Source organism: Caretta caretta, chromosome 1, assembly GCF_965140235.1.
Source record: "Caretta caretta isolate rCarCar2 chromosome 1, rCarCar1.hap1, whole genome shotgun sequence".
Lineage (NCBI taxonomy): Eukaryota > Metazoa > Chordata > Testudines > Cheloniidae > Caretta > Caretta caretta.
The window spans coordinates 52,891,354-52,912,724 of record NC_134206.1 but is presented as its reverse complement, the minus strand read 5'-3'; the positions used below and the strand labels follow the sequence as shown (position 1 = coordinate 52,912,724).

Here is a 21,371-nt window from a genome sequence, read left to right as displayed (position 1 = left end):
ACCAAGCAATCAATAAAATTCAGGACAATCAGAAGCAAGCACTTCCCAAGGTACCCAGCCAGGTCCAGGACAATGATTAGCAAAACTGTATGACTTTCGTGTGTGAAAGTCTGAGCAATTTAAAATGACATTCTACTTTTTTTTTTTTTTTTTTTCCTGTTTGGTGTTCTGTAATGTAATTTAAATGAAAATCCAGGATTATAACTGGAATGCAGGGTATTAGTTATCAAGTGTTTGTAACTTAACTTTCATGTGTTTAGGAAATGCTGAGTAGTTATTGTGAAATTTTTCTGTATTATAATTTAAACAAATTACCAAAACAATAGAAACTGATCATATTGCATTCTTTTGACAAATAAAATATGCAGAATTTTGCAGAATTTTTAATTTGTTGGCCTAGAATCCCTCCAGAAGTAAACTAGGTTGCTTAAAGATTATAAAAGCCACTTTTAGCTGGTCTTTAGTGGCTCTTAAAGTCAGTGTGGAGGTTAGGAGTAAAAATGTATCTTTATGGTTTAATTGTTTTAGAATTTTGCACTCTGGAACCCATACCAGTGGCTTTAATCAGGCAGAAGGAAGAATGGTCTTGTTGTTTAGGAGATATGGGTTCTATTCCTGGCTTTGCCATGCACTTCCTTTGTGATCTTGGGCAAGTCATTTAACCTTAAAATGGAAAGGTGCTTTTGATGTGAAGGAGCTGGATGCTGTCTACTTACTGTTGGCACTTCAGACCATATTGACTTTTCTGTCTCTCTCTCTCTCTCTCTACAGAGAGAGCCACCTGGATGCCATGTATGTATGCCCTTGTCATTGAACAGATCAGCCACAAGAGCAGTAAGTGCTGTCTCAGGATATGCCTAAACTGCAGTGAAAAACCAGGGGCTGGCCCATGCCAGGCGACTTGGGCTGGGACTGCGGGGCTGTTTCATTGCAGTGTAGACTTCCTGGCTCGGTCTGGAGCCTGAGCTCTGGGACCCTTCCACCACTCGGGATCCTAGAACCCAGGCTTCGGCCCAAGCCCAGAAGTCTGTGCTTCGATGAAACAGCCCAGCAGCCAGAGACCTGTGAGCCTGAGTTGGCTGGTATGAGCCAGTCCTCAGTGTCTAGTTGCAGTGTAGACATACCCTCAGTCTCCTATCCTGGCCTGAAACCGTACTAAGAGTGCTCCAGGGTACTAGCCGCAGACAGGTAGTGCTCGTGCTGTGTTTTGCTGTCTTCGGTTAGCTCGCTTAGAAAAAAGGTTGGACAGCCTGTGATGGTTTGCAAGGCCGCTAGTGTAGCGTGGTGGTTTCATTAGTATGGGTTGGCTTGTTGCTTTTTTCAGGGTAGGTAATAGATTTCCCTCCTCAAAGGAAGTTTCACTACCCCCTGATACTGGGGAAGGGAGGAGAGTGTCCCAGATGTTCTGTACTCTTTCTCTGTCCGGGAAGGGCAGGGGTTGGAGTCACAGATGGTCACCCTGTTTGCAGAAATCAACACTTTTTTTGCTGAGGCAATTTGCTCTACCTATCTACCCAGTTGCTGTTGGCTGGCTCCGGCTGATAATTAGTGCTCCGCCTAATGCCTTGGCTAATTTGTTTTTTCCAGTCATATTTCTTTGCATAGATACCTTGTGCCTGTAATTTAATGTAACCATTTTATTAATAATTAAAAATGATCCCCAGTGTTAAGTACAAACCAGAATTTAAATCCTATAATACTAGTGGTTTTCACCTTTAGAAAGCAAGTCTTTATATTAACAGTAGCACCCAGAGGCTCCTGACAGGCCCCATAGTGGTAGGCTCCGTAAAAACTTATGAAGAAATGGTCTTTCCTCCCAAAAGACTTTACAGAACTGGAGCCTTATATTGTAAAGACTTAACATGAGTTTAACATTACACACTGTGAGTAGCCACAGTAACTCCGAAGTGCACAAGTCTTTGCAGCATCAGAACCTGTAAAAACAATTTACTGTCCAGGAAGAGGGAAACGGGCATACAGAATTACATAGCGCTAGAGACTGCATAGTGATTTTGGTGGTAGAGCTGGGAGTAAAATATAGTTAACTTAATTTTTAGTCCAGCTGGGATTAAATTTATAACTGTAATTTTGTTTTTTTGTTCCCCTATTTTCAGGTCAGTGGTATTTTTTTATCTCAAGACCTGACTACTTTGGGGTGTGAAAATATTTTAAATATGCTTTTATTGATGCTTTGTTTAAACAAGCTTTTGTGATATTTTTTTCCTTCCAGTGCCTCTTATGATGGATGAAGCTTTAGACTATCTTGAAAAAAGACAGGTGTGAAACTTTCATTTTTGCATTTAAAATAATTTAAAATATAGTATCCTTGTAAGTATATGAAAACAAACTGCCTGTTTGGATTTTTGTGATCTGCCTAGAAGCAATATAAAATTATCCAATTAAAAGATAAGCTCTCTATCCTGGGAACATCTCTTCATGAGTTCTTTTCAGACTGTATGATGGAAGGCAATTTTTACTGAAATATAAAAATTAACTGTTGCACTTGGAAAAGACTTGTACCCACATGATACCTATCCGGGATAAACATATAGGGGAGTAAAAGTTAGCTGATGATATAATTTATCTATTCCCACAAGGTTTTTAAAATCCTGATTTTCTATCACTGTTATAGTTGGTCACCTGCACATGAGGCAACAAGTTTCAGAAAATATGGCATAGTTTGAACTCTTTCTGATCTTTAACGTAAGGGCTACTCAGAGCCTCCAAGTTAATTTTATAGCAATATTGATTTTCAACATTTTATAGTAGCTTAAAAATAAATAAGGCTACCTAAAATAGTGCCGTTAGCATGTAATCTGGCAGCATTAGAATAACATATTGGTAGCAGACTGATACTGCTTTAAGGATGTTTATCATCATAGCAAATTTACAAAATGATATTGGTGCTTCTGTATAAATGTATATTATGGCATGAATGAGGAGGAAAACTCCAGGGGCAACAAAGCATTCCGGTGGCTGAAATTTTGCCCATTTGAGTAAGGGAGTGAGAGGTGTGTATGTGTGAAAGAGACAGAGATTGGACCAAATGCACAATTTCCATTTTTATTTTTAAGAAACGAGATCCTACGTTCACTTATGAAGTAATAGTTGTTGATGATGGCAGTAAAGATCAGACCACAAAGGTAAGAAGAGAATATTAAAGTTTCTCACCTGGCAGTCTAAGGGAGCAGATGTGTATCACACTGTTTTAGCTTTTACAAAATGTACCAAACCTTTACCTTTTGTTCTACACATCTGCTGCTCATTGTTTTTAATTATTTATTTCTCAGATTCCTTCTGCCATTCTTCTCCCTGCCATTCATAGGATGATATTCTTATAGCACAGTTATCTTTTGAACAGATATAGTAACTTCCTGAATTTCTTTCCCCAGTTCCCTCTGTTCATCCAGTGTGTCTCCTTTCACACAGTCTCACCTCAAGAGCATTCTCCGGTGTGATTTCTGTTATCTGAAACAGCATCAGTGTGTGTCTGTTTCTTCAGATCTCCCCTTCTCTTTCCAGATCTCATCTGAGACCATAATTCTTTCCCATCTAAGCCTCTGAATCTCCCACAATTTTAAATGTCACTTTATTATTCTGTAAAGTATTTTGACATAGTTTGTATAGAATTTGTTATACAGCATAAAGTTGTGTATTCGTTTAGAAACATTAATACTGAAGTATTAAGGGTAGGATTTTCAAAAATGTTCTGCTTTCCTCTACTTCTGCTTCTGTTGAAGTTAATGGGAGTTTTACCGTTGACTTCAGTGGGAGCAGAGTCAGGCCAGCTCTAAGCAACTTCTGAAAATACCACACTAGATTTATGTTTAGGTTAGTCACTAGCATGCATGCTTCTGTTTCAGTTTTTCCTTCAAGCTTGCCTGGTAAGGTTATGTGTCCTTTCGTGCATGTTTGTTCAGTAGCTTACTAACCTGTTTACTACTGCCAGTGTCAATGATGGATGAATCATATCTCTTATGCAGTACAGTAACTCCTTGCTTAAAGTCGTCCCGGTTAACATTGTTTCGTTGTTACATTGCTGATCAATTAGAGAACATGCTCGTTTAAAGTTGTGCAATGCTCCCTTATAACGTTGTTTGGCAGCCACCTGCTTTGTCCGCTGCTTGCAGGAAGAGCAGCCCGTTGGAGCGAGCTGGTGGGGGCTTGGAACCAGTGTGGACCAGCAGCCCCCCATCAGCTCCCCGTTCCCCTAAATTCCCTGTGCGACAGCCACCCAACAGGCTATCAATTGCTGGCAGTTCAGCTGTCCCTCCCCTCACTGCCCTGTGCTGCTCCTGCCCTCTGCCTTCGAGCTGCTCCCTGGAGCCTCCTGCTTGCTGTGCAGGGGGGAAGAAGGGGGCTAATGTCAGGGTGTCTCCCTCCCCCCTGCTCCTGCAGCCCGCTTACCCCATCTTCCATAGAGCAGGGGGGACACACGACTGGGCTCAGGACGGAGGGAGCTTCCTGGCAGCAGCTGCTATCTCAGCTTGCTGATTAACTTTAAAAGGCAATGTACTTGGAATGGGGTCAGCGTACTTAAAGGAGCAATGCTCATCTCTCTCTCTCTCTCTCACACACACACAGGGTGTGTCTCTCTGTCTGCCATGCTGTCTCCTCTCCCTCCATTCGTGCTGCCTTGTAGAGTGTGACGCTACATTAACAACGAGTTAACCCTCGAGGGCTCAGCCAATTTCTAGTTCATCACTTAGCAGTAAGGCATTCCCTGGGAAATATCCCACCCTCTGACTTCACCACCTCAACCAAGCTTCACAATCATCATCGCTGTGTACCAGTATTAAATTGTTTGTTTAAAACTTTGTGTGTGTGTGTGTATAGAAAAAAATGTCCCTGGAACCTAACCCCCCCCCCCATTTACATTAATTCTTATGGGGAAATTGGATTCGCTTAACATCATTTCGCTTAAAGTCGCATTTTTCAGGAACATAACTACAATGTTAAGCGAGGAGTTACTGTATTGTATAAAGATTGAAAAGCCCTCAAAGTAGTAGCCATTGTCTGTCTTATACAGTGATGAACACGTCTCAGCCTTCTAAGACATAGGTGTTCTCCACTCTCATGCCCAACTACTCGAACATTGAAATTGCTTTAAGCTGATGCTCAACTTTATTAAATATTTGTGATACTGTAGTCTCTTAGGGCCTCGTTATGCTAGAAGAAAAATATGATGAAAAGCACTATATAAGAGCAATTCATGTCTCAAAGCACTTGTAGTTTTAATTTAAAAGCAGACATAGCAGTGAAACAAATGGGAACCAGGTAATAGTAATGAAAGCATGTTTTTCATAGACTAGTTTTGTGCACTGGTATAAATACGTGTTGTATGGTTTTTTAGCTTTAACTTTGGCGGGTGGGGTGAAGGGGCTTAGGACAGCCATAGCTAATCTCTCTGACCACTACCTGGTTTTATTCGTCTTGCTTCTTCAGTTTTGTGGCTATTCATGTTCTTACTCTTTTTATTTTCCTAAACAGACTTCAATTCTGCACTGGACAATATATTTCCATTTTATGCAGATTGAAGTGGTAACAATGCTATTGAAGAAAAAGGGATGGAAGAATAAGATCTCTATCTTTCATTTGAGGTTCCAGTTTTGTTTTATTCTGACTTTCATATGTCTTACAGGTTGCAATGAAGTACTGCAAGAAATATGGAAGTGACAAAGTACGAGTCCTAACATTGGTAAAAAATCGGGGGAAAGGTGGAGCTGTCAAAATGGTAATGAACACTTTCAGTTCTTTCTCTGTTTTGAACTAATTCTAGTCTTGCCAAAATAAGCAGACCTTGTGTGGATTTAATTTAATTTAAAGACTTTAGATTAATAAAACTGTTTTGAAAAATATTGAATACTTCCATAAATCTTCAAGGCAAAAATGTACAAAATATAAACTCATTGCAAGGATTTGATAACACATTGAGTAATAACACTGAAGAATTTTTTTGTATGAGAATTTAAATTAAAGCCAAATTACATCCATTAGTTAATTTAGAAATAGCTCTTCAATGCAAACAAAACAAAACAAAAAACGTGTTATAAGATGAAAAGCAAGCTCTGGTAATAAGATAAGTAAATACAAACATTCCTCTCCAGATAGCTTTGATATTTGAATTGAATGAGGAACTAAGGCCCAGGTCCTGCAAAGTTTTGCTTAAATGTGTGTAGTCCCACTAAAGTTAGCTAGGCTTGATTTTGATGAGGCATAATGTGTGTAATTCGTATATTAACTTACAAATAGATATTTCTCTTCACAAGAGAAAATATATTAGCGTGTGTGATTATGTAATTGTTTAGAGTGAGTGAATGATACTTCATTGCACTTTATTTTTTTGACTTAAAAGGACTGCGTCAGTCTTGGGTTGTGAACCATGAATTTGGATAATAGGTGACTATAAAGAGTAAAAATAAAACTTTTCTCTCATGTTGTCAGTACGCTTCATTTATTATTTCTGGAGTCTTTCTTCATGCATTTATTTTTTTCAAAGATTATGCTAAAGCTACATCTATAACTTGTCTGTCTGTCTTAAGGTTTTTATATGGTGAACGTAAGAATGGCCATAGTGGGTCAGACCAATGGTCCATCTAGCCCAGTATCCTGTCTTCCAACAGTGGCCAATGCCAGGTGCTTCAGAGGAATGAACAGAACAGCAATCATCGAGAGATCCATCCCCTGTCATTTACTCCCAGCTTCTGGCAGTTAGAGGCTAGGGACACTCAGAGCATGGGGTTGCATCCCTGACCATTCTGGCTAATAGCCATTGATGGACTTACCCTCTGTGAACTTATCTAGTTTTGTTTTGTTTTAACCCTGGTATAGTTTTAGCCTTCACAACATTCTCTGGCAACGAATTCTACAGGTTGACTGTGTGTTGTGTGCAGAAGTACTTCCTTTTGTTTGTTTTATACTTGCTGCCTATTAATTTCATTGGGTTACCCCTAGTTCTTGTGTTACGTGAAGGAGTAAATAACATTTCCTTATTCACTATCTCCACACCAGTGGTTTTCAACCAGGGGTATGCAGAGGTCTTCCGCGGGTATGTCAACTCATCTAGATCTGTTTCTCGGGTTGGGGGGGGGGGTCACAAGTAGAGGGCAGGCATTATGGAGGGGCAAGCAGGGCAATTGCCTGGGGTCCCACACCACAGGGTGCCCCACAAAGCCAAGTTATATGCTTCAGCCCTGGGTAAGTGGTGGGCGGGGCTCCTGAAAGGGTTACAGAAGTCTGGAAAGGTTGAGCATCACTGCTCCACACCAGTCAAGATTTTATAGACCTCTGTCATATCCCCTCTTACTCATCTATTTTCCAAGCTGAAAAGTCAGTGTCTTTCATCTCTCCTCATATAGAAGCTGTTTCCATACCCCAATCATTTTTGTTGCCTTTCTCTGTACCTTTTTCCAATTCTAATATATTTTTTTTGAGATGGGGTGACCAGATCTGCATGCAATATTCAAGATGTGGGCATACCATGGATTTATATAGAGGCATTATGATATATAAATCCATGGTGCCTATGATTATAGTATTTAGGCAGTATATGGAATGAAAAAGCACAAATGTTCTTTTTTTTTTTTTCCTTCTTCTCAATTCTTCCAGGTGAAGGAGCATGACTTTGTGTGGGATATTTTAATGATGAAGTGCATGGAATGTTCTCATTCACTAGTGCCTCTGCCCACTTGCTTGAGAGAAAGAGAGTTTATTCTTTGTGTAGCACATATGTGAGGTGTGTTTGTACTGCTGTATGTAGCAGGCAGGAAGAGCGTGAACGCTGCATGACCACCAGAGAATATACTCTCATCAACATTGTACTTTCCATCAGCATTGAGGAAGAAAGATGATTATGCTTTACACTTTGCATAGATGATAGAACTGCAGCCGTGCTTTTAATTGGTTTTAGTATGTAGCTGTTGGTTTGAAACTCTTAGAAATTAATTAAAAGGTCAGTAAATCCAGGAAATCTCTGCTCTTATATTTAAAAAAAAAAAGAACTTAAACCCTCTGTTTAATTTTACTTGAAATGGAAGATTCCATGTTTCTTTCTGAGTTCGAGTGAATAACCTCTTGGGTAGGACAGTGAGGGGATATTCTGGATGTATCTTCAAGAGCCTGCAACACACTTTGCACAGAGTTAAGCATGTATGGTGGCAACAAGCACAAATGCCCTTGTGCATCTGCACGTGTGTCATGTAGCACCTAGAATATGATGTAGCCAAGCTCCAGGTCTGCTGCAGTTGTTGCCCCAAGCTAACTGCAGTTATGTTGTTCTTTATCTTTCTCAGATACATTTTAGAGATTTAGCTCTTGAAGATGTATTAAGAGGTAGCATCCCACACCCTATCCCAATGCTGCAAGCCTTGTCCAAGGAACATGGATCAAGTGACAAGGAAAAACTGTACAGTGATTAGGCAGCTGATGTGCTTTGACGCTATGTATCATGCTGGCCAGTATTGCCTCCTTGTTTCCTTCTGCTCCCCTCATCTGTTTGTTGTATCCACTTGTCTCTTGTCTTACATACTTTGATTGTAAGCTCTGAGAGTCAGGAACCGTCATTTTGTTACTTGTACAGTATATAACACAATGGGGCCCTGATCAGTGATTGAGGCACCTGGGCATTGCTGTAATACAAATTAATAACCTTGAACACTTGTTTTTTATCAACAAAATGTCAACATAGGAAATTGCAGATTAACCTGTTTGTTTAGTTTAATTCCTTTCTAGATTTCTATTCAGGTTAACGTTTTAGGGATTTGCTTTCTTAATTTAGACTCCTGGGGCCTGGAAGCTAGTTTATCGTGATGAAAATTATTTGTATTTGTGCAAGTTTTAATTTGCTGTCTCCTCTGCAGGGTGTCTTTAGCTCTCGAGGGGAAAAAATCCTTATGGCTGATGCAGATGGAGCCACGAAGTTTGCAGATATTGAAAAAGTTGAAGAGGGTCTTAGAAATCTCCAGCCATGGCCAGTAAGTATGAGCTTCTGTCATTTTAGCTGATCAGTTTGTCTATGGACTCATAGTTATATTTCTCTTTATTAACAAGTTTCTTGCATACATATTGAGAGTATGAATTCTAGGTCCCAATCTTATAAATCTTTAAGATATGCTTACCTTTAACTTGACATAAGTGGGGCTACTTATAGTGCATCAAGTTAAGCATGTGCATATTTTTTTGCAGGATCAGGTGCCTTAATTTGCACATTTTGACACTTGTGCTATCTCTTGCATTGAGTCTTTAAACAGGGGTCAGCAACCTCTGGCACGCGTGCCAATTTTTAATGCCACACTGCTGCCTGCCGAGTCCCAGCCGCCAGCCCCGCTCAGCCTGCTGCCGAACCCAGGCCGGCAGCAGGCTGAGCGGGTCTGCGGGCCAGGACTCCGGCAGGCAGCAGCGTGCCATTAAAAATCCTGCCCGCCCCGGCCCACTCTTCTCCCACCCCACCCCCTGCGTGGGGGCAGGGTGAAGAAGCTTGGTCCTGCCGGCTGCTGCTGCAGGGCAGGCAAGGCCCCCCCTCTTTTCTGCCAGCATGCTGGGTTTCTGCCCCTCCTCCTCTCCCTCCCTGCCGCCAATCAGCTGATGGCCCTTGCGAGGGAGGGGGAGAAGCAGAGCTGCAGCGTGCTCACTGCTCCGGGGAGGAGGAGGAGAAGAGGTGGGGATGGGGCCTTGGGGAAGGGGGGTGGAATCAGGGCATATCCCCTCCAGCCCCCTGCTGTGAGCCGCTCTGGGCAGGGGGCTGGGAGCACCCCCACGACCCTAGACCTCTGCCCTGACCCCTGCGCTCCTCACACACCCCAGCCTCCTGCCCTGACCTCTGCAGCTCCCCACACAACCCCAGCCCTGACTCCAGTGCCCCTCCCACCCCATGCCCTGACTCCTGCACCCTCCTCACACATCCACAGCCCCATGCCCTTACTCTTGCACCCCCCACATTCCCACCCTCATCCTGAGCACCAAACAGGAGCTCCTGCGCGCACACACACACACACACACACATTCCCACCTGCACCACTCGCACCAAATGGGAGCTGCCCAGGTAAGCACTCCACACCCAAACCTCCTGTCCCAACCCTGAGCCCCCTCCCTCATTCTAGCTCCTGGCCAGACCCTGCACCCCAACTCCCAGCCTGATCCTTCACCCCCAGCCCTGTGCTCAGTGCACTCCCACCCTCAGCTCAGTGCAGAGAGAGAGGAATAGAATGGGCAAGAACCAGAGAGATGGTAGATACTCACTCCATGTGGGCAGGGCCAGGATCCCAGACTGGCAGCTGGCTGAGCGGGGCCGGCAGCCAGGATCCTGGCTGGCAGGAGCTGGCGGACGGAACCCCTAAGTGGCAGCGGGCTGAGCTGCTCAGCCCAATGCCGGTCTGGGGTCTCGGCCACCAGTCCCACTCAGCCCACTGCTGGTCTGGGGTTCTGGCTGCCGGCCCCTTGCCAGCCGGGGTCCCGGCCGTAGGCCCCACTCAGTCTGCTGCTGGCCTAGGTGAACGGAACCCCAGGCTGGCAGCGGGCTGAGCGGGCTGGTGGCATAATGTCAGCATTTTAATTTAATTTTAAATGAAGATTCTTAAACATTTTGAAAACCTTGTTTACTTTACATACGACATAGTTTAGTTATATAATATAATAGACTTATAGAGAGACCTTCTAAAAAATGTTAAAATGTATTAATGGCACGTGAAACCTTAAATTAAAGTGAATAAATGAAGACTTGGCACTCCACTTCTGAAAGGTTGCCGACCCCTGGTTTAAACTTTTGTGGGATCTATGTGTTTTGCGTTGCTAGCCCTTTTTTCTTTCCAGTATCACAGCTCACTGTGCTGCCTACTTATTTAAAAATTTGCTTTCTCTACCCTTATTAATTTGATATGTTGTTTAACCTAATTTCCTCCTACGTTATTTTGAGAATGACTATTTTATTCTAATTGGTCTGTTTCCTGTTAGCGGATGGCTAACTTTTAATTTGCAAGTATCAGTTCATTCAGATTGTGTCCTCTATGAAGACCAAATAATGGTTTTTATCTGGAAAAAAAAACTATTTTGGAGGTCGTGTCAGATCACAATGTATTCCTGAATAGGGTAACAGTGGCACTTAGATCTGCTTGACTTTAAGAAACCTATTTTCATTTAACATGGTGCTTAAAGACAAGTTGATGTGGAACCTGTAACTAAAATGGAGGGAGCAATATGTAACTTCTATACTTAGCTTTTTTTCCTCCCCCATTTCTACCCCGTTGGTATTCTTATGAAGCAGTCACTGAATTATGTTTAAAATAACCATTTGGTCAAAGAGATAAAGTTCCGACCCCACTAGATGGCGCTAATTGATTAACATACCTTTTAAATCTGTGTGCTATTGAAAAGGCAGCAGGCCTTAGTTCTTCAGAGTTTTCCTAAAGTCCAGAAATGATTCTTTCATGTCAAAAGTAGTAATGTGAGTGTAATTTTAATGCAGGCCATAGGAAGTGCCTCTTACAGTTTAATGGGGGGAGAGAGATGACATTCCTAAACAAGTAAAATATTACAATATCAGCAAAATCAAGTCTTCTGTTCCCTATTGCAAATCTTAGGCTAAACATGCCCATACATATTAAGTGTACCTAGATACTTTGTTATCTGCACTGTGAAATAAATTCTCTGTCTGAAAAGCTCAGAGACATTCTTACTCCCAAATGAGACCTGAATAAAATGCAGCAATCTGAACCTGTCATATACAAAATGTAATAAGCTTTCTACAATCCATAAAATGCAGAAAGGCTTTATTATATCTACACATTCAAACAATAAGATTTGTATAACTTGTCAAAAGCAGAAATTTCTATTTCTTTGACAAATTCAGTGGACAAGATTAGTCCATCATAATGCTTTAAGGTTTCACATAAAAACATGAATAGAAGAAGCCAGTGAATCAGAAAACACTAGTGGTGTTGTAGTTAGCTTCCAATTCTTGTGTGTGTGTTCCTCTGCAGGACCAGATGGCTATTGCCTGTGGTTCTCGAGCCCATTTGGAGCAGGACTCAATAACACAGGTAAGTGTCTCTTTCCTCGTATAAACTAGTCTCCTTGAACTGCTGTTTTTTTCATTAACATTCCAGTTTTTAAATTAAATCAAGACACACAAAATGAATGGAGGCTGATAGTGGGGAAGGCTGTTGCCATAAGCCTAGCAATAGTCCAACATTACTAAAAGCTCTCTGTTCCCAGAGTTCAGACACCACCAGCAGGAAGCGTGAGCTAGATTTCAGATAACAAGGATTTAAATCAGTTGCTCTAGCAGAGGATGGGACTTTTGGTCCCAAACGCAACCGACAGCATGTGTGCGCAAGTTTGTCCAACATGAAACCAAAAAGGGCATCTACTGTAATCATTGTGTAGAGAGCTTTTGGCAGATGCTTTGGAAGCTCTGGGTTCTACAGTGGCTTTGCAGCTCATGGGCCGGAACAGTCTCTTCACACACATGTGCAGGCTGACAGCTTGACTTTACTTTCAGTCCAACAATTCGTCACTCTTCAACTCTTAAAACCTGAGAGTGGTAAAAGTTTTGTTGTAATGTTTTGTTGTACGTACTAATAAAATGTTTGAAAGGGTATCACAGTTCTCTTGCAATCAACATTTTGAAAATTCATTTCATGTTAATGATTGAAGGGGAAGATCTCACCGCCACCCAGACTTGCCCCAGCAAGTGTAGATTTGGAATTCAGAACTTCCAGCAAACTCAGCTAATTTCGAAAACTTGCATTTCTTTTCCCTCCTTTAATTGAGAATCACTTGCAATGCACGTTCCTTCCTAAAGCTCCTTGCGATAGTTATGCCCTGGAAGACTCTCAGATTAAAATTGGAGAGGCCAAGACTGCCTCATGGATCTCATGCTTGCACGTTTCCAAAATTGCTACAAATGACAACAAGTGAATGTTGCTTCTTCTGGTGGAGTATGCATACTGAGGAAATGAGCATTGTGTTTAGTCTTGAATGAGTTCCAGGCAAAGAGCCTCTGAAAAGATCCTTGAGAGAAGACTACTAGGTTTGTTTTGTGGAAATATCGGTAACCCGTATGAAAGCAGAATTTCAATATGAACAGGAAAATGGCAGGAAAATAAAGTATTGAATACACACTGGACAGAACAACTTAGTATGTGATTGTTATGCAACAAACTTGCATCAGCACACAATCTCATCTTACATCTGTTTTACTGATGTTTTGGCAGACAGTAGTTGACATAGCACAGACATTGCACTTATATTGCAACAAACACATTGCTGGACTAATTTCTGTAACATCATTAGATGAACTCCTAGTGCTGGATTTTCTCTAGAACAAGTTATGTTTACACTAGCGCAGGGGTCTCAAACACGCGGCCCGTGGGGTTATTTTCTGCGGCCCGCCAGCTCCCCGCCCTGCCCCCAGCGTTTACTTAGAGCAGTTCCGGCCCTGTGCGCACTAGGGGCAGGGCAGGCTCCCTGCCTGCCCGCCCTGCCCCCGCGCTGCTCCGGGAAGTGGCTGGAACCTGGGGTGGGGGGCAGGGGCACAAGGATCTGTGTGTTGCCCTGGCTGCTCCTCCAGGTACCTCCCCCGAAGCTCCCATTGGCCGGGAACGGGAAACCGCAGCCAATGGGAGCTTCAGGGGAGGTACCTAGAGGAGCAGCCACGCCCCTCCCTCAGCGTCCCCCGCCCCCCAAGGTTCCAGCCACTTCCTGGAGTGGCGCGGGGGTAGGGCAGGCAGGGAGCCTCATATTCAGTGTGCGATGGGCCGGACCTGCCCCCCAAACCCTTCCTGCAGCTGAACCCCCTGCCCTGAGCCCCCTGCTGCACCCTGCACCCCGACCCCCTGCCCTGAGCCCCCTGCTGCACCCCGCACCCCTCTTGCACCCTGAATGGGGGCAGGGAAGGGGTGGGAAGAGGCGGGGCAGGGGCGGGGCCTCATGGAAGGGGTAGAGTGGGGACGGGGACGGGGCAGCGGGTGGAGGGGGTTGTCAGTGGTGCAGCCCTCTGGCCAATGTACTAGTCCTCATGTGGCCCTCGTGGTCATTTGAGTTTGAGACCCCTACCCTAGCGTGTGATAGTTAAAATCATTCTAAAATGTATACAAAATACTGAAATAGCTGCAAAAGTCCAGGAGGAGATAGCAGGGAGTTCAAATCCTGGTATGTATTCTACTTTTCCCCAGTGCTTAATTTGTAATGAAAGAGCTGCCAGGGCTCAAGCAATTTTTTTACATTCATAACTCGTGCAGCAAGCCCAAAGGTGTCAGGGCTTTGAACTGCCAAACCTAGAGGTGCTGGGGACTCCGCCCTGGCACAAATTAAGCACTGCTTTTCCCTCTGGATTATCTAATAGTGTTAGGGATCTATTCTCCTATCAATGCACGGGTAAAGTTCCTGTAAGCGTTAGGGAGTAGAAAGTTTGCATCATAGTTAAGAAGAAACCCCAAAGCTCTCTCAGTAATGGGACTAAATCCTGGACCCTGTGTTCACAACATGAATGGGTACAGAAGACAGTTACTGTCTAGATATGCTGGCTGTGCACCAGACCAACTAATCCTGGGGATGGTTGGGCCTGATGCATCTAAAGCAGTGGTTCCCAAACTGTGGAGCATGGGGGCGGGGGAGGGGGTAGGGGGAGGGAGAGGATACCACCCAGACCCACTCCACCCCCAGCTGTGGCCCTAGTTCCCGGGTGCGCTGCCGCACCCGGCCATGGCCCTAGCTGCTGGCTTCTGCCACAGCTCCACTCCCAGCCTGGCCCTAGCCCTGCCCCCAGCCTCAGTCCCTGGCCACAGCTCCGCTCCCGGCCCCAGACCTGCCTGCAGCTGCGGCCCCGCATCGACCCCCCCCCTCCCCCCTTATTCGTATCTGCACCCCAGAGCCACAGCCCCGCTCCCAGCCCCGGCTCTCGGGAGGTTGGGGATGCAGACAGAGCAAGGGGAGAGGGGTGATGTGAAAAATTGGAGGACCGCTGATATAGAGAGTGGAGGGGCTCTCTGATTCTGTGGTCATGTGATAAGCTGCTGAGGGATCATATACAAATGAACTCCCTTCAAGTGCATCCAGCTCCCTCTTTCCCTCACAAGATTTCTGCCAGGAGATAGGGGAGAAGAACTGGAATGGGCCTTTCTAAGGGAAAATTTGCAGGTGGGTGTACCTTTCCTTCCCCTACATCTCTGTTAGTGTGGTGATGAAATCTTCAGCTGATCAGGCTCTCCTCCTCCCCTCATCTGTCAGCTCTTTGAATCATGCAGCCCATTCGCTCTCCCTCGGTGTCACTTAGCTAGCAATGATGCTGCCTTTTCCGCAGTAGCATTGGGAAGACACTGCTGCCAAGTGTCCCTGCTTCCATATATGGCAGTCGGAGATAGAATCACAGGAGGAATGGGATGAGCAGCCTCTGGGGAATCCTCTCTGGATTCAGAGACAACAAGAGCTGTGGAACCAGGCTTCACCATGCAGCTGGGAGGGTCTGTGGTTAGGACCACGATTTGGTCTTTGTGGTTAAGAATTGCTAATAAACAAAAGTTCCGCTAAAGCAAAATGGGAGAAAAATCTACTGGAAACATTAGAGTATTTGCATAAACTAAATTACAAGATCAGTCAATACTGACAATTGTTGGCTTCTTCTATATTAGATGTTTGTTATATATCATTCATGACTGGCTACATAGGAGAACTGTTGCTCAGTCCACCATATATGCAGTGTACATAGGCATACATCTTCCTGTAACTTGCATTGCTTTATGTATCCTTAAAGCAGTACTAGCTTATGCTGAACTGATCTTGAATGAAAGAAATCCAGCAATGAGCAAATAAAAGGATACTGTTTAGGTGGGGGGAGGGATTATTGTTCTTTTAAGGCCTGACATAAAGCTACTTTTAATTTGCATATTAAAATAGTGGTTGGGATCTTTTTTACACCTTAAGTAAACTTGTTTACATTTTTAAAATCTAGGCTTACAAACACTTTTAAAATTGGTTTTGGATGTTCAAAACAAAAATCATAATGTGAGTACAACATTATGTCCTAGTATGTCTATGTAGTTCTACTTATATGATCTATACCAAGTTCTGTATGTGTATTTGTTTAAATTTGAGTCATGGAAACAAAACTTTAAAATACATAGTTGCAATAAGAATCCCATTCTGTACTGTAACATACACCATTATTGTAAAGTTACATTTGGAGCCTAAAATGATTCAGATGTAGACCTGGCTGAAATACTTTTGCCTAAATGAAATTTCAGCAAAATATGATGTCTCTGCAAAATGTTTCAGCTTTTATGAAACATCTGTTTCCACAAAACTTTTGTTTTGGGGTGGCGGAGGAGGGAGACCCTACAGATGGGTGTTTAGGGTATTGGCCTGGGATTTGGGACACCCAGATTCAAGTCCTTGCTCTGCCTGATTTGGCGTGATCTGGGATGAAAAACTGTTCTGAATCAGGCAGAGCATGGACTTAGAGCTGGGTCTCCCACATCCCAGGGGAGATCCTAGGTGTGACTGTCTGACACACCTCTCCTCCACCACAATTTTGTTTTTGTTCCTAGGTGGAACAAACACTCATTTCTAACCTCAAAATTGTCATGAAGTGGAATTTTCATCCTCTGTTCAGATCAGTTCAGATGTTTCTTTTGTCATATAAAAAAAATTCTAATTTCTTGGCTTTTGTTCACAGCGCTCTTACTTCCGAACTCTTCTCATGTATGGGTTCCACTTCCTAGTATGGTTCCTCTGTGTCAAGGAAATTAGGGACACACAATGTGGGTTTAAACTGTTAACCAGAGAAGCGGCCTCCCGGACTTTCTCAGCTCTTCATATAGAACGCTGGTAAGTTCTTTCGTTTAGCTTCAATTAATTTTTCTGTTTTTAATTTTTATAGCAGTTGAGGTTGTGAAAATGTAATTCCCATATGGAAACTGCAATAAACAATTTGTGCATGTATAAAAACAGCTGTTCAATCCATTTTAATCAGTTTTAGTACTTGTTTTTTGTATTGCACTTCACATTTCTTATTGTTTTAAACTATTACATGTTTGCAAAGCAATGAATTTTATATTAAGAACTACATTATAGGATATAGTTGGATATTTGGATGTATTTCTGTTAACTCCATTACCCTTCAAAGAAATGTAGGACTGGAAGGGATCTCAAGAAATTGTCAAGTCCAGCCCATGTGCTGAGGTAGGACCAAGTAAATCTGGACCCTCCCTGACAGGTGTTCCTCTAACCAGTTCTTAAAAACCTTCAATGATTGGGGATTCCACAGCCTTCCTTGGAAGCCTATTCCAGAGCTTAATTACCCCTATAGCTAGAAAAAAAATTCCAAATATCTAACCTTACTCTCCCTTGCTTGAAATTAAGCCCATTACTTCTTGTCCTACCTTCAGGGGACATGGAGAACAGCTGACCACAGTCCTCTTTATAACAGCCCCTCAACATATTTGAGGACTGTTATCAGGTCCCACCTGAGTCTCCTTTTCTCAAAATTAAACATGCCCAGTTTTTTCTCATAGATCAGGTTTTCTAAACCTTTTATCAGTTTTGTTGTTCTCTGAACTCTCACCAATTTGTCCACATCTTTCCTAAAGTGTGGCACCCAGAATTGGACACGCTACTCCAGCTGAGGCTTCACCAGCACAGAGTAGAGAGGGACAATTTCCTCCCCTGTCTTACATATGTTACTCCTATTAATACTCTCCAGAATGATATTAGCCTTTTTCCCAGCTGCATCACATTGACTCATACTCAATCTGTGATCCACAATAACCCCCATATCCTTTTCAGTGGTACTACGCCCTACTCGTGTTTCCCATTTTGTGATTATGAGTTTAATTTTTCCTTCCTAAATCTAGTACTTTGCACTCATTTTTATTGAATTTTATCCTGTGGATTTCAAACCAGTTCTCCAATTTGTCACGGTCATTTTGACTTCTAATCCTGTACTTGTAAGTACTTACAACCCCTCCCAGCATGGTGTCATCTGCATATTTTAAAAGCACACTCTCCATTCCATTAGCAAAGTCATTAATAAAAGTATTGAATAATATTTGACCCAGGACTGACCACTGTGGGTCCCCAGTAGAGACCCCTTTCCAGTCTAAAAGCAAACCATTGATAACTACTCTGAGCACAGTCTTTCACCCAATTGTGCGCCCACCTTATATTTTCATTTAGACCACATTTCCCTGGTTTGCTTATGAGAATGTCACAGAGGACTGTGTCAAACCCCTTACTAAAATCAAGATACATCATATTCACCCCCCCTACCCCCACTAGGGCAGTAACCCTGACAAAGAAGGAAATTAGATTGTTTTGGCATGATTTGTTGTTGACAGATCCATGCAGTCAATTCCTTATAACTTTATTATCCTGTGGTGCTTACAAATTGTTCGTCTTGTGTCCAAAATGCATGTAGAAAACACAGTTTTATTTAATTTAGCATCTTTCACGTAAACCGTACCCCAAAATCGGTTGAATAATGCAGTGATGCAGAATTTCTCTTCCTCAATACTTGAGGCATACAGTATGCAAGAGGGGAGAGATGTGTTAGCTAAATTTTAATATTTATACGGTGTCTGCGATAAAGATACAAGAAGGCTCTTGGGCTACACTGATGAGACTCTCGATGGATGGTGATGTCTGGAACCCTGCAGTCTATCCTTACTCTGGCATGTGATATGATGAGAGATATCTGATAGTTAGAAACTTCATCATCCTATGTTGCTCTCTAGTACAATTTTACAACTCCTTACTCGTCAACCAACCCTCCCTCAAATCATTACCTAATGAGTACCTGAAAAGTACACCACCAAGTGTCATTAGAAGAAGCCTAATATGTAAAGGAAGTTTCTGATGTACTCTGTCCATGCTGTTCTGTTTCATAAAAGTGGGCAGTAAAATGGCTCTCATTAGTCTGAAGAAGGGCAGTAAAAACCATTAATACAATTTGAATTGTTTTAGAGCTGTCTTTCGTTGTAACTTAGCATTGGAGAGGGTGATGGAATGTCCATTATTAGAGTAGCTTTGTGAGGACAGCTATGATGGGTATGTCTACACTCTGATAAAACACCCACGACTGGCATGTGTTAGCAGGCTGAGGCTCGCAGAGCTCAGGCTGCGGGGCTAGAAAATTGCAGTGTAGACATTCGGGCTCAGGCTGGAGCCCAGGCCCTGAGGTCATGTGATGCGGGAGGGTCCCAGAGCCAAGGCTCCTGCCCAAGCCCGAACATCTACGCTGCAATTTTATAGCCTCGCAGCCCAAGCCCTGCAAGCCTGAGTCAGCTGACATGGGCCAGCTGCAAGTATTTTATTGCAGTGTAGACATGCTCATGAGACTGAAATGCTGTTTCCGCAGTAAGTGTCATAGTTTCTGTAGACTTTTTGCACCACCTCTCTTGCTAAATGGACATGGTCATGGTTGACAGGCCCAGGTTTCAGTATAATCTAGTCTTTTCAAACTGTCTTCATCTAGGAAAACCTCTCGTAGAAAGAAATTTTTTGTGTCTCATTAACCTGCCTGCTCACAAGAATAGAGTACAACATCCATGCGCGTGCTGAGAACTTTTGTCCAATCGAGCTAATCAAAAGCCTGTAAGTTTTTAGTTTTAGGTTGATCTTCAGCAGTTGTTGCCAAGCCATGTTGCTTCTAGGATGGAGATACAAAAATGGCTGGGGTAGGTGGGGTGCTTCAGAGATCAGGGACGTGAAAAATCTGACATTGAGTTAGAGGGGAAATACACACTGCAAGAACTTCGAAAGCAAGCTATGAGGTCTCCTCATTTCTTAAAGATGAGGATATGAAAGTGCAGAACTTAAGGACCCAGTTTGCAGAGGTACAGAGCTCCCACAACTGCTATTAAATTGGAATTGTGGTGCTCAGTACCTCTGAAAATCAGTTTCTAGGCGAGTGATTTGTCCAAGGTCACAAAGGAATACTGTAGCAGAGCCAAGAATAGAACCCATAATCTTAGAGCATAAGACTACTCATCTGTTCCTAAGGAAAAAAAGTAATTAAATTTTATAGACGTATTTCTATTAATTTGCTTGCATTAATGTTAAGGAAATTTCCATGATAAGCACAGCCCTAAAGTGTACTCCCTCAAAATATATTATTTTCTGACAGTCTCTTTAACTACAAGGAGTATCTATTACTTCAGGAGGCTGACACAACAGCTGTGCTGCAAGCAGGAGGAAACCAATGAGTATAGTTGCTCTCTGGCTTTTTCAAAGAAAATAAAGGGGTCCTTAAAGGGAAAACGATCAATCTTCTTTGTTTGAAATTCATCAGTTTCAAGTAACTCCAGTTGCTGATACCCTCTAAATAGTATGTAGTAAATAATATAAATTCCTTTTAAAAACATATGAGGATTTTGCGGCTCCTCTGACTGTTTAAGTGACTCTTCAGCAAGAGAGAAATGAGAGTGAGAAAGTGAAAATGACTATATACTCCATACAGTCAAATATGCAGAATAAACTCGGGGGGGACTAGAGAAATATGACTTCACTTAAATAGGAATTTTGGGTGATGTGTGTAACTGTAATAGATACCAAATTTTCAGGAACAGGTGACCTTTTCAATATGGTGTCCTAACCTGCTTTAGTCAGAGGTACTGCTGTGAAGTTAGCCTTATGCTGTAGCTTACTCTGTAAATTACCATAAAGCAATACCCTTAAGGCTTTCTGATGTTTATAAAACTTGGAACCCCTTATCAAGAATGCTTGCTGTGCTCATGGAGAAAGAGTGACTTATATTTTTCCATGATTCTCTGCAAATATTCCAAAATGGCAAATTTGTCTAAAACAAGAATAATTAGTTTTTTTCCTTTGATATCTAATGTAGCTTTCAACAAATTTCTCTTCTAGTTTCACTGTGTATATTTGCATCCAGTCATTGCATGTTTTATTAATAGATTTGCCCTATTTAGCTGTTTGGAAGCATAATTCACCCTTTAGAAACAGCATTAATTATTAAATAAAACAATTTCTGCACAAAACTGTGAGACTCTGACAATCCAATAACTCAGACTCCCTTTGGATAAATCTGGGCCCTGATGCATTTGCCATGTGTAACTTGGCGGGAGCTGAGCAGCCAATCTGGCTGTGTACCAAGGAGGCTGTACACATCTCCTGAGAGTGAGTGGAAATAACGTGGGGGACAGGGAGAAACCCAGCTTCTTCCTGCTGCTGCCCAACAAAGACAGTGATTCCATCCCAGCAGGCCTCTCATCAATATTAGTTAGACAGTTTGTCTTCATGGTGCCTCCACAAGGTCCCTGCAAGTGCGGGAGGGGTATGTTCACTCTGGCTCAGAGCAGCAGGGAATCCTTAATGGATTCATATACCACTTCTGGCTGATGATCTCATTCTGAGATTGTCCACTG

The 21,371-nt window shown here is 42.7% G+C and overlaps 1 protein-coding gene across 6 annotated transcripts in view; it reads left to right on the top strand.

Annotated features, from left to right (window-relative positions):
- Positions 1 to 21,371, top strand: part of ALG5 (ALG5 dolichyl-phosphate beta-glucosyltransferase) — a 47,907-nt gene that overhangs the window by 9,712 nt on the left and 16,824 nt on the right. For 5 of the 6 annotated variants that reach the window (XM_048848178.2, XM_048848192.2, XM_048848212.2 and 2 more), the window contains 6 exons: positions 2,231 to 2,277; positions 3,075 to 3,143; positions 5,642 to 5,734; positions 8,859 to 8,972; positions 11,973 to 12,032; positions 16,667 to 16,818. In XM_048848178.2, coding sequence (XP_048704135.2) covers positions 2,231 to 2,277; positions 3,075 to 3,143; positions 5,642 to 5,734; positions 8,859 to 8,972; positions 11,973 to 12,032; positions 16,667 to 16,818 — 535 coding nt within the window. Of the gene's footprint in view, positions 1 to 771; positions 835 to 2,230; positions 2,278 to 3,074; positions 3,144 to 5,641; positions 5,735 to 8,858; positions 8,973 to 11,972; positions 12,033 to 16,666; positions 16,819 to 21,371 lie in introns of all 6 variants that reach the window. The other variant, XM_048848185.2, reaches the window with a different exon arrangement.